Here is a 12,217-nt window from a genome sequence, read left to right as displayed (position 1 = left end):
CAACAAATGAACTCAATGCTTTCTGAGGAAGGAATACCATGAAAGCCGTGATACTATTAAAATGTCTAACGCATAACCTTTTGAGAAGAATTTGTGAGAGACATCAATGCTGTGCTATCAGGCTAACAGAAGCTACCTAATGCCGTATCCGACTATAAGAACAAATCAAACATAACAGTCTGTTCATTTCTGGAGACTGAGAGAAAACCGAGACCAATGTCATTGGACTGTAGCCCATGTCGTCATGTTACTCCACATTCGTCAGAGCCTCAGTCATGTATTTCCTGAAAGGCTCTTGCTCAACATTGGCCCAGCTCAAAATAGAAACATACACACATCCCTTTCCTGTGATTATCTAACATGATTCAGACCTTGAGTGTTGTTGAGTATTGTGTGCATGTGTATTTTCCATCCTCCTCTGTGTACATTCACTTCAATGCAAAACCTAGGAGGCTCATGGTTCTCACCCCCATAGATTTACACAGTAATTATGACAACTTCCAGAGGACATCCTCCAATCTATCACAGCTCTTGCAGCATGAACTGACATGTCCACCCAATCAAAGGATCAGAGAGTGAATATAGTACTGAAAGCATAAGCTATACCTAGCTGGCACTGCAGTGCATAAAATGTGGTGAATAGTTGACACATAGAGAAAGACAATTTAATAGTTTTCAAACACATTTATTTAAAAATGAAGGAGAAGCAAATGAGAGAGCTATATGTCCTTGTATTTTTTTTCACTTTCACTTACTTAGCGAATACATCTAGATAGTTTAGCCTACTCAAACACCTGGCTCAGAGAGGGATCCTATGTTAGCTAGCTGGCTATCCAACACTGGAACTATTCCAAGGTAAGCTTTTGGTTTTATTAATTTATTGCCACCGGGGCCCGCCAGTGTAACTGCTAAACTGCTTGCTGACTGTGCACTGTATTGCATGATTGTAGCAGGTTTACTAACCCTTTCTATTAGCTATGTTGACTATGACGTTAGCTAATATGGTGACAACAACGTATGCTGTGTGTAGAGATTAGCAGATATGATATGAAGGTTTGGCTTGGAAAGCTGATGTGTTGTGCACAAGCGAAGGACAAATGTGAGAGGAGAGCGCATAGATGCGAGAAGGAATTATACAACTAGCAAAGTGATCATGCTGTTAGTATGTGTCTGATCAGGGGTGTATTCATTCCACCGAATGAATTCAGATAAACATACCTGAATTCGTCCCGTAGAAACTCTCGTTTTACAATGGTTGGACTGATTACACCCTAGATCAGCTAGATGCCTAGATGCAGGCAGGTGTGAAGGCGGTATTGAATGTGTCACTCTCTGTCTCACCTTGATTACAAAAAAAAAGTATCTTGAGCTGTGCACCTACGTTGTAAGCTTTCATTCATATGCTAGGTTGTAGCAACCTCATGATGGGTATAGAGACAATTAGAGTATCATGTAGCAGCCTAAACCTATTGATGTTACTTTGAGCTGGGTGAATGATGACAGTCATCCAATATTCTGTAATAGAAATAAGGCCATGCTCATTAAAAAAATGTAACGTCCTCCCTCATCTTAAATGGCACTGACCGCCACTGGTGTGTGTGTGTGTGTGAAAGAGAGAGATTTACCTTAATTTAAACTAGGCAAGTCAGTTTACAATGACGGCCTAGGAACAGTGGGTTAACTGCCTTGTTCAGGGGCAGAACGACAGGGATTCGATCTAGCAACATTTCGGTTACTGGCCCAACACTCTAACCACTAGGCTACCTGCCTCCCCCAAAAAATATATAAATTCATCCTGGTCATCTCAACAAGATCGTAATTTACACACCAAACAATCTTTAGGCTTTTGTTTTGCACACCCCACATTTTTGAGTTAGTGACAAATGTTCTCATATGTAAACTTTGATTTTAGGTTTTTCGATAAATAAAAAAAATTGTCCCAAAAGATAGATTTTGAGTGTATCTTGAAAAGTATAGTCTTACATAGAAAACTTGATTGCTTTAGGACTGTATAAAGTGGATTAATGAAACAAATACCAAATTCGTCTCAGGTTCTGTGCACTGTACAAACAAATGCAACGTTTGGATAGCACATTGACAAGAATAGCAAGGAAGCGAGAACATTGTTTTCTAGAAACACACGGTGACAACGGCAAAAATAGAACAGATTTGAATCACAACTGTGTCACATTAGATATGAGATGCCCACTATAAATTCACTTAGCCTTAGTTCACGCTGATTTGACTTCATTTGAAGTTTATATAAGAAGCACTTGTATTATTATATAATGAAGTAAGACGGATTTCAAATCATTTGAAGACTTTTTTTCAAATGACAAAAAAAAGTTAAATATCTTGCAATCAGTCATTTCAGTTAGGCTACAATTTTGCAATTTCATACCACTAATACTCATAGAAACTTGCTAATGAACTGCCTTCAGTATGAGAAGCCATATAGATAATATAAAGACAACTTATCCAAACTTACCATTGTAGAAGCTGCATTCATATAGGCACACAAATGATCATAACATAGGTCCATACGTATACTTGACACAGGTATCCGATACAGTAATTAAACTCATGGGTCATTCAGCTCCCCTGCTCTCTCATTGGCTGATCATTGTTAGAGACAGGCTTTAACCAGGCCTTGGTCCAAGGGTCAGTCATTCCTTCACAAAGGCTTTGAAGGTCTCATGCTTTCCTCCACCATAAACACACTGGGAGAATCTCAATTGGATTGCTCTATTCCTTGCGTCCTCTCATCGCCTCCTTTTGGAAAAGGTCAAAGTTAGTTGAGTAGAGAAAACATATGTGCTTGTATGAAATGACTCTCCTGTCCCACTAGCATGTCATCGGGAAAGTTACATTTACAGAGGAAGATCCCCAAAATACATGTGTGTAGTGGTCAAAAGAAATGTAGCTAGTTATGGTACATATTTTATATATAAAAGGATAAGTTGCATATCGTTTCTAAATGTGGGCATGCTATTCTACATGAGAAAACAATGGCTGATTCAAAGGGGATGTGGCAGATTACAAAACTCTTTGCGGTAGATTTCGCAATTGAAAAAAGGCTAAGATTTGGAACTCCTGTTCTCCATGTACCACTTCACTAAGAGTTGGTGGTGCTGCATTCGGCCAGTGCTCATCATAACCACCAATCAAATGCTTTTAAATCCCTAATGGGGGGGGGGTGTGAAAGTGCACTTTGGGACAATGTTATGGCCTCTAGGAAAGCCCAGGGCAACCCTGTTTGGTCAAATAACATGGCTGTCAGAGTGTAGTAAACATGTGTGCCATCGATCACACTTCACCCAACACCCATGGAATGAGTTGTGGTCTGCTGCACTCCATTCTTTAAGGGAGTGCAGCACCCACCCATTGGTCATTTCAACAATAAACAGTATACATAATAATAGTTTTATTGTACAAAGCGATAACTGTATAGACCAACACAGACCTCAAACTTGCCTTGTGTTACCTACAGTGCCTTCAGAAAGGATTCATACCACTTGACTTAACAAAAACAAATTGTGTTGCAGCCTAAATTCAAAATGGATAAAAAATAAGAAAAATCCCCCTCACCTCTACACAAAATACTCTGTAATGACATATTGAAAAAATACCTCACAAAGAATGTACTGGTACTGTATACAACATGTTGAGCGGCAGTTTACAGACTGAAGAGCAGACTTGTAAACAGAGTAACGACTTCGGTATGTTTGCCTTAACATAGACATTAATTGATTAATACATCAATTCTTTCATCAATAAATCCATCTATTTGGAATGCAATTTAAAGTAAGAATCCAACAGCAAGCCCAGCTAGAGGAAAAGCATAGTTTAGGTTTAGTTAAAATAAAATAGTCCATTCACTTTGAAAACCATCAAAGTAGCCAGGGTGGGTTAATGTACCAACAACTAGCTGCAGACAACACACATTTCATCCCTTCATTCCAATACAATATACTGTAGGCTACATGAAGATAAAAAAAAGGAGCACTGAATGCCGTTTAATGACGCTATGTCAATGATTTATCTCCTAAAAGTAATAAAACAATTAGTGTTCAGTGTATAAAAGCTCTTACAAATACCGGTCCCCAGGGGCGGACTGGCATTTCTGACACATCGGCCTATTATCCAAGGCCCTCCCACCAGCCCATTTTTTCCTTGAGGTCCCCATTATAAGCCAAGTAATGATAATTTTGCAAACAAAAAAAATGTACTAGTTAGACAGGCCCAGTGGACCAGCCCATCTGGCATTTGAGCCAAATGCTAGTTCGCCCCTGCCGGTCCCAACTGGTGGAAATAATTTTACTCTGGTTTCATGCTGTAAGCCATATAGATATAGTTGTATTTCCATGGTAATGACACTGTAGCCCTGGTATGTACAGTGCATTCGGAAAGTATTCAGACCCCTTGACTTTTCCCATTTTGTTACGTTACAGCCTTTTTCTAAAATTAACACAATACCCCATAATGACAAAGTGAAAACAGGTTAAGAAATTCTTGCAAATGTATTAAAAGTCTAACAGAAAAACCTTATTTACATAAGTATTCAGATGCTTTGCTATGAGACTCGAAATTAAGATCAGGTGCATCCTATTTCATTGATGATCCTTGAGATGTTTCTACAACTTGACTGGAGTCTACCTGTGGTAAATTCAATTGATTGGACATGATTTGGAAAGGCACACCTGTTGGTCCCACAGTTGACAGTGCACGTCAGAGCAAAAACCAAGCCATGAGGACAAAGGAATTGTCCGTAGAGCTCTTAGACAGGATTATGTCGAGGCACAGATCTGGGGAAGGGTACCAAAACAATTCTGCAGCATTGAAGGTCCCCAAGAACAGTGGAAGACGTTTGAAACCACCAAGACTAATTCCTAGAGCTGGCCGCCCGGCCAAACGGAGAAGACCGGGGAAAAGGGTCTTGGTCAGGTAGGTGAACAAGAACCTGATGGTCATTCGGACAGAGCTCCTCTGTAGAGATCGGAGAACCTTCCAGAAGGACAACCATATCAGCAGCACTCCACCAATCAGGCCTTTATGGTAGAGTTGCCCAACAGAAGCCACTCCTCAGTAAAAGGCACAACAGCCCGCTTGGTGTATTCCAAAAGGCACCTAAAGGACTCTCAAACCATGAGAAACAAGAATCTCTGCTCTGATGAAACCAATATTGAACTCTTTGTCCTGAATGCCAAGCCTCACATCTGGAGGAAACTTGGTATCATCCCTACGGTGAAGCATGGTGGTGGCAGCATCATGCTGTGGGGATATTTTTCCATGACAGGGAGACTAGTCAGGATCGAGGGAAAGATTAACAGAGCAAAGTACAAAGATCCTTGATGAAAACCTGCTCAGGACCTGACTGGGGTGAAGGTTCACCTTCCAACAGGACAATGACCCTAAGTGCACAACCAAGACAACGCAGGAATAGCCTCAGGACAAGTCTCTGAATGTTCTTGAGTGGCCCAGCTAGAGCCTGGACTTGAACCCGATCAACCATCTCCGGAGAGACCTGAAAATAGCTGCTGTGACACTCCCCATCCACCCTGACAGAGCTTAAGAGGATCTGCAGAGAAGAATGGGATAAAACTCCCCAAATACAGGGGTGCCATGCTTGTAGCGGCATACTCAAGGCTCTAATCACGAGCAAAGGTGCTTCAAGAAAGTACTGAGTAAAGGGTCTAAATACTTATGTAAACGTGATTTCAGTTTATTTTTCATAAATTTACAAAAAAAAAGTTTTTGCTTTGTTATTATGGGTATTGTGTGTAGATTGAAAAAGGGGGGTGTTATTTAATCCATTTTAGAATAAGGCTGTAACGTAACAATTTGGAAAAAAACAAGGGGTCTGAATACTTTCCGAACGCACTGTACATACAGCTTTATCCTTGTGTTCAAAGCAGGTACAATAACCATGTAGCCAGATTTCAGAGTTAGTGTCTCAGGCCAGGTGAAAGAGCAAAAATGTTGCAGTTGTAAAGCTAATTTCCTGCAAATCTACAAATTGTGTCATGGGGCAGAGCTGTTTTGTTGTTGCAGCTTTAAAGATAATATGCTGCAATTTTGCGATGAGGCAGAGGTAACGTTGCGGCTTTGAAGCTTAAATTACAGTGCATTCATGCCAAAACAAAAATTTGGGGGAATAGTATGGAGTTGACAAATGTATTATTTGTGGAGTACTGTGGATACCAATATCCCTGTGAGCCTCCCAGGCCCATGTTGCCCAGGGTTAAGAACATCAATTGTAGATTAATAATAGCATCACACTGTATTACACACTTTAAACTTATTCCACAGATCCTTTGGCCAAAAGCAATTTAATGTTTTTTTGTAATATTAATTTTATAACATTTAAGGTTAAAATGTAATATTCAGTATATATTTTGAGATCTGGCCAGGTGTCCACGTACCCCACTTTGAGAACCCCATGGTCTACACAGTATAGATCTAAAGCTATGGCTCTGATGGGCAGTGTGTCTGGTTGGAGGAGCTTTAGGACAGGCTCCTTGTAATGGCTGGAATATAATAAATGGAATGGTATCAGACACATGTAAACCACGTTTGACTCCGTTCCATTAATTCTATTCGAGCCATGAGACAAAGCCAGTCCTCCTATAGCTTCTCCCACCAGCCTCCACTGGTGGCCACCTCTCATAAGAGTTCCATGGTGGGCAGACCTTCATGAATTAAAACTTATGACTCCATGGCTTCACAGGATAATTCTTTGGCAGGGGGTTCTCCATTTGATCCAGAGAGGTTTCCATTCTGAAGGAGTGAAATGTCCAGTTCGGGTAGAGGGACCCTCCAGTACTGGAATGAGTTGAAAGTGCATAGGTCATTGCCATCATCATCTTTGTGTGTGACCTAGAGGTGAAAGGAAGAGGGAGAGCGTTTAATAATTAACAGAAACAAGAAACTGTTGTAGTGGTGACTTAAGAACTTAGTGACATGGTTTGAAAGGAAGAATGGGTACTGAAAAAATACAACGTGCAACATCTTGTGGACACCTCAAGTATTGCGCTCAATGGATGTTGATTACAACAATTTCAACCTTGTGCAGTTTGTTCCAGTATACACTTTCTAGGCAGCAGTAACATATATATATATACTTACAATCTTTGGAGCATCGTATCTTGTGACAGTGTTATCTCGTGCACGTTTCTTAGAGGTCACCGTTGAGCAACCAGAGTCCACAGATGCACTATCTCGGATACTTCCAGAATTATTTACCAGCACACTCGGTGGTGCACTGACCCGATGTTCACTATTTGACAGCTTGCGCGGTTTAAGTGTTTCTTGATGTTCCTCCTGATCTTCGAAATAATACGGTCTCTTTTTGCAGCGTCTTCCCAACAAAGCGAGCAGAGATGGCGGACTCACGCACCCGGCTGCAGCCATGCTTTCTAACTGCGTATCAAATTTGTCAAATGGACGAAAACATGATCTTTTAACAGGGGTGTCGTGGAACAAAACGTCTTCAGCTCGCCTTTTCGTCATGTGTACAAGCGTGGAATCTTTCAAGCATCAACAACAGGTAACAATGTTTTGACTGAGCCGCGCACCACTTACTGTGTAAATTACACACGCGGTCTGGCCAATGAGAGTGGTTGTCACTAGTTAACAAAGTCATAAACCCCGCCTATATCTACAATTTAAAATCGGATTTTAAAACTAACCTTAACCACACTGATAACTGTATATTAACACAAACGCACGTTTGTTTTCATGAAATGTTACGATACAGCCAATTTTGACTTTGTGGCTGTCTTATCTTGTGGAAACCAATGAGAGGATGTATCCTGTTCCCGCCCACCACTATCAAGGCTCTTCTCCGCACCAGTGCTATCTGGTATCATCGGGACGTTCATACCTTAAACCTTATTTTTAGTATGTGTCCTACTCCCCTCAAACGCAACTCTGGACCTCTGAGCCAGTTCCACTGTATTTTTCTCCCTCATTGTTCCCCTCTAATCAGGGGCTGGTTTAGACATTGGATGCCAGGTGGGTGAAATTTAGTTATCAGGTAGAACAGAAAACCAGCTGCCTCCACTCGGACCTCGTAGGGTAACAGTTGAATACCCTAAACATTATACATTTCAATTGGGTAAGGACGTCCCAAGGAATCCAGCTAGAAAATATAGCGCCACCTACCGTTTCAAGTTTGTCACGTACACAAGTACAGTGAAATTAATTTTTTTGCTTGAGCTTTCCCAACAATGCATTAATAAATATCAGTAGGAATATATTTATTTTAAAAAGTCAAGTAGAACCAAAACACACAATAAATATAAATAATATGAACATGAAAGTAAATAAGCTACACAAAGGATGAGTTCCAGGGTCAGTGCCAATACCATATTTATAATGTGCAGGGATACTGGAGTGGTAGGGGTAGGTGTGTATATATAGGGACAAGGTGAGTAGGCATCAGGTTATATGAATAACAGAGTAGCAGCAGCATATATGATGATTGTATGTGTAGTCCGTATGAGTGTGTGTGTAAGCAAATTAAGTGGGTGATTTTCCGGGCCTTCCTTTCACACCACCTGATAGAGGCCCTGTTGCTTGAGAAAGCATTATTGAGATGGCCAAATAGGGCATTAAATTGATTAGGACAGTCCTTCATATACATGGTCATTGGGACAATCATTGTCAGTGAATAATTCAATGTGTGCACTGACTGGATCTCCTGTTAATTATATACGACTATGGAATCTCCTTTTGTGCTGTGTACACAGAAATGTATTGATATGATAAAGGATTCACCACTGATGTTTATCTTCTGTAACTTCTCGATCTACCTGGCTGTATAGTCTGCAGACAGTAATTGACAAAGGGGAATTGTTGTAGAATAATTACATTGATCATAGTTGGTCATAATGCTTCAAATTATTTCTGTCTGTAACTGCAAACAGAGGGAATATAGGAGATTCATTCTTGGTCAAATAAATTTGAATTGCGTCATGAACAATACCATTCAAAATTAGACTAAAATGTAAATTACATTTTTTTTCTTAAAATTGTGTTTTCCTTTATTGTTACGTGAGGCAGTAGCTAGATCCAGTTTGTAATGCTGAAATTCAAATCATATAATTAGTTTAAAACAACTTTGTCCGACCCTCAGTATTACCAACTCCAGCAACTGACTTTTCCCAGTGAGAAAATACTATAAATAGCCAGAGTTGGTCACTGTATTTTACAAAATAAATACATTGGGAAGCTGTAGAGGCGGGTCTAACACGCATGAAACCACATCAGGTCAGCATGGAGACATCACCTTACATCTAACTGAAGACAAACAGTCCAAGGGCTGAATGATTTAGTCATATCAGTCCATTATAGGTCCCCGTCTCAATCTCAAAGGCTTGGACGTAAGGTGATCGGGGAGTTCCGGCAATGAGATATAGAAAATAAGCACATTTAAAGCAAACCTTTCCATTGTCTTGTGTTTGTCTTCTTACTATTTAAAAAAATAAATGCTCTCGATGGTTGTTGCGCTGTAATGTCACGTCAGACTGCCACAGCTCTCTCGCCATGGCAACGCTTCCAGTCTGTCATACAGGTACTTCAGCATGGACTGATCATTCTTAGTGTAGGTGGTGGGGACAGACTCTCTCCACCTGCAGTGAAAGATAGTGTTTCTCAATATGCATACTAATCAAATCAAATCAAATATATTTATATAGCCCTTCGTACATCAGCTGATATCTCAAAGTGCTGTACAGAAACCCAGCCTAAAACCCCAAACAGCAAGCAATGCAGGTGTAGAAGCACGTTGGCTAGGAGAAACTTCCTAGAAAGTCCAAAACCTAGGAAGAAACCTAGAGAGGAACCAGGCTATGAGGGGGTGCCAGTCCTCTTCTGGCTGTGCCGGGTGGAGATTATAACAGAACATGGCCAAGATGTTCAAATGTTCATAAATGACCAGCATGGTCCAATAATAATAATAATCACAGTAGTTGTCGAGGGTACAAATGGTCAGCACCTATTGAGTAAATGACATTTGGCTTTTCATAGCCGATCATTAAGAGTATCTCTACCGCTCCTGATGTCTCTAGAGAGTTGAAAACAGCAGGTCTGGGACAGGTAGCACGTCGGGTGAACAGGTCAGGGATCCATAGCCGCAGGCAGAACAGTTGAAACTGGAGCAGCAGCACGGCCAGGTGGACTGAGGACAGCAAGGAGTCATCATGCCAGGTAGTCCTGGAGCATGGTCCTAGGGCTCAGGTCCTCCGAGAGAGAGAGAGAAAGAAAGAGAGAAAGAGAGAATTAGAGAGAGCATACTTAAATTCACACAGGACACTAGATAAGACAGGAGAAATACTACAGATATAACAATAAATTCACATAGGGGGTCCAGGGCACAGCTGGGGGCAGAGGGTGGTCTATAGCAAGCGGAAACGGTGAGAGACTTGTTTCTGGAAAGGTGGATTTTTAAAAGTAGAAGTTCAAATTTTTTGGGTACAGACCAGGATAGTAAGACAGAACTCTGCAGGCTATCTCTGCAGTAGATTGCAACTCCGCCCCCTTTGCCAGTTCTATCTTGTCAGAAAATGTTATAGTTAGGGATGGACATTTCAGGGTTTTTGGTGGTTGTCCTAAGCCAGGATTCACACACCGCTAGGACATCCAGGTTGGCAGAGTGTGCTAAAGCAGTGAATAAAACAAACTTAGGGAGGAGGCTTCTATTGTTAACATGCATGAAACCAAGGCTTTTACAGTTACATAAGTCAACAAATGAGAGCACCTGGGGAATAGGAGTGGAGCTAGGCACTGCAGAGCCTGGATTAACCTCTACATCACTGGAGGAACAGAGGAGGAGTAGGATAAGGGTACGGCTAAAGGCTATAAGAACTGGTCGTCTAGTACGTTCGGAACAGAGAGTAAAACGAGCAGATTTCTGGGTGAGATAGAATAGATTCAAGGCATAATGTACAGACAAAGGTATGGTAGAATGTGAATACATTGGAGTTAAATGTAGGCATTGTGTGATGATGAGAGAGATATTGTCTCTAGAACATTTAAACCAGCTGATGTCACCACATGTGTGGGAGGTGGAACTAAAGGGTTGGCTAAGCCATATTTAGCAGGGCTAGAGGCTCTGCAGTGAAATAAGACAATAATCACTAACCAGAACAGGAATGGACAAGGCATATGGACATTAGGGAGAGGCATGTGTAGCCGAGTGATCATATGAGTCCAGTGAGCAGTTAGGCTGGCTGGAGACACGGCGACTCAGACAGCTAGCAGGCCGGGGATAGCAAGCTAGCAGAAGGGCCTTAGAGGGACATCGCGATGGAGGAAGTCTGTTATAGCCTCCTCGTGTGGTTACGTCAACTAGACCAGTCGTGATGGAGTAGTAGGGTTCCGTGTAGCAAAAGGGTTCAGTCCAATTGACAAAATAGGTATAGTGGCCCAAGAAATTGACCGATGGACCTATTCAGCTAACAGTCCGATATGCTCTAGACAGCTAGCGGGCCGCGGCTAGCAGGCTAGCAGATGGGCATTCAGGGGAGGTCGTGACGTAGGAGCCAGTTGAATAACCCTCTTGAGCAGATTACGTTTGTAGTCCAGTCGTGAAGGCGCTCTGTATCGGCAGTAAAAGGGGTCTGGGCCAATTGGCAAAATAGGTATTGTAGAGTGGCTGATGGACATTTCAGCTAGCCGGGAGATGGACCTAGCATGGGTTAGCTCCCAGCTAATTGGTGCTTGCTTTGGGACAGAGACGTTAGCCGGGAGTAGCCACTCGGATTGCAGCTAGCCAGCTGCGACGATCCAGGTGAAAAGGTTCAGAACTCGCGATAGGAATCTGGGGATATGGAGAGAAAATAGGTCCGGTATGCTCTGGTTTGAATCGCGTTGTGCAAATTGGCGAGAGTTTTCCGAGCTAAAGGTTAGCTTATGACCGCTAGCAGTGGTTAGCTGACAACTAGCTAGTAGCAAGTTAGCTGGCTAGCTTCTGTTGGGGGATTTCGGTCCGAAGTAAAGAAAAATACTTTAGAAAAAAGCAGATCGACACCACATTGGGTGAGGCGGGTTGCAGGAGAGTATTTGGAAGTTCATGTTTAGAAAAATGTTAAAAAAAAGGATATGCAAAGAAAAATAAATAAAAATATATATATACATGGGACACGACAGGACGAGGACAAAGACGTCTGACTGCTGCACCATCTTGGATTTAATGCATATTCTTGATACCATTTGA

At 41.6% G+C, this 12,217-nt stretch overlaps 1 protein-coding gene and 1 long non-coding RNA gene across 5 annotated transcripts in view; both read right to left on the bottom strand.

Annotated features, from left to right (window-relative positions):
* The window catches only part of LOC110525400 (transient receptor potential cation channel subfamily M member 6), a 47,153-nt gene extending 42,642 nt beyond the window's left edge, over positions 1-4,511 (bottom strand). For 3 of the 4 annotated variants that reach the window (XM_021605469.2, XM_036979539.1, XM_036979540.1), the window contains exon 1: positions 2,489-4,511. In XM_021605469.2, coding sequence (XP_021461144.2) covers positions 2,489-2,542 — 54 coding nt within the window. In that variant the 5' untranslated portion in view covers positions 2,543-4,511. Of the gene's footprint in view, positions 1-77; positions 316-2,488 lie in introns of those variants that run through there. The other variant, XM_036979541.1, reaches the window with a different exon arrangement.
* Positions 4,512-5,985: 1,474 nt separating this feature from the next.
* Positions 5,986-7,927, bottom strand: LOC118964850. Its single transcript, XR_005052031.1, has 2 exons — positions 7,126-7,927; positions 5,986-6,876 (listed from the first exon to the last, which is right to left on the bottom strand). It is a non-coding gene; the product is annotated as an uncharacterized LOC118964850 (long non-coding RNA).
* Between the last annotated feature and the right edge of the window lie 4,290 nt (positions 7,928-12,217).

This window comes from Oncorhynchus mykiss, chromosome 6 (assembly GCF_013265735.2).
Source record: "Oncorhynchus mykiss isolate Arlee chromosome 6, USDA_OmykA_1.1, whole genome shotgun sequence".
NCBI lineage: Eukaryota > Metazoa > Chordata > Actinopteri > Salmoniformes > Salmonidae > Oncorhynchus > Oncorhynchus mykiss.
Note: the sequence above shows the minus strand (reverse complement) of the source record. Positions and strands in the feature narration are given on the sequence as shown.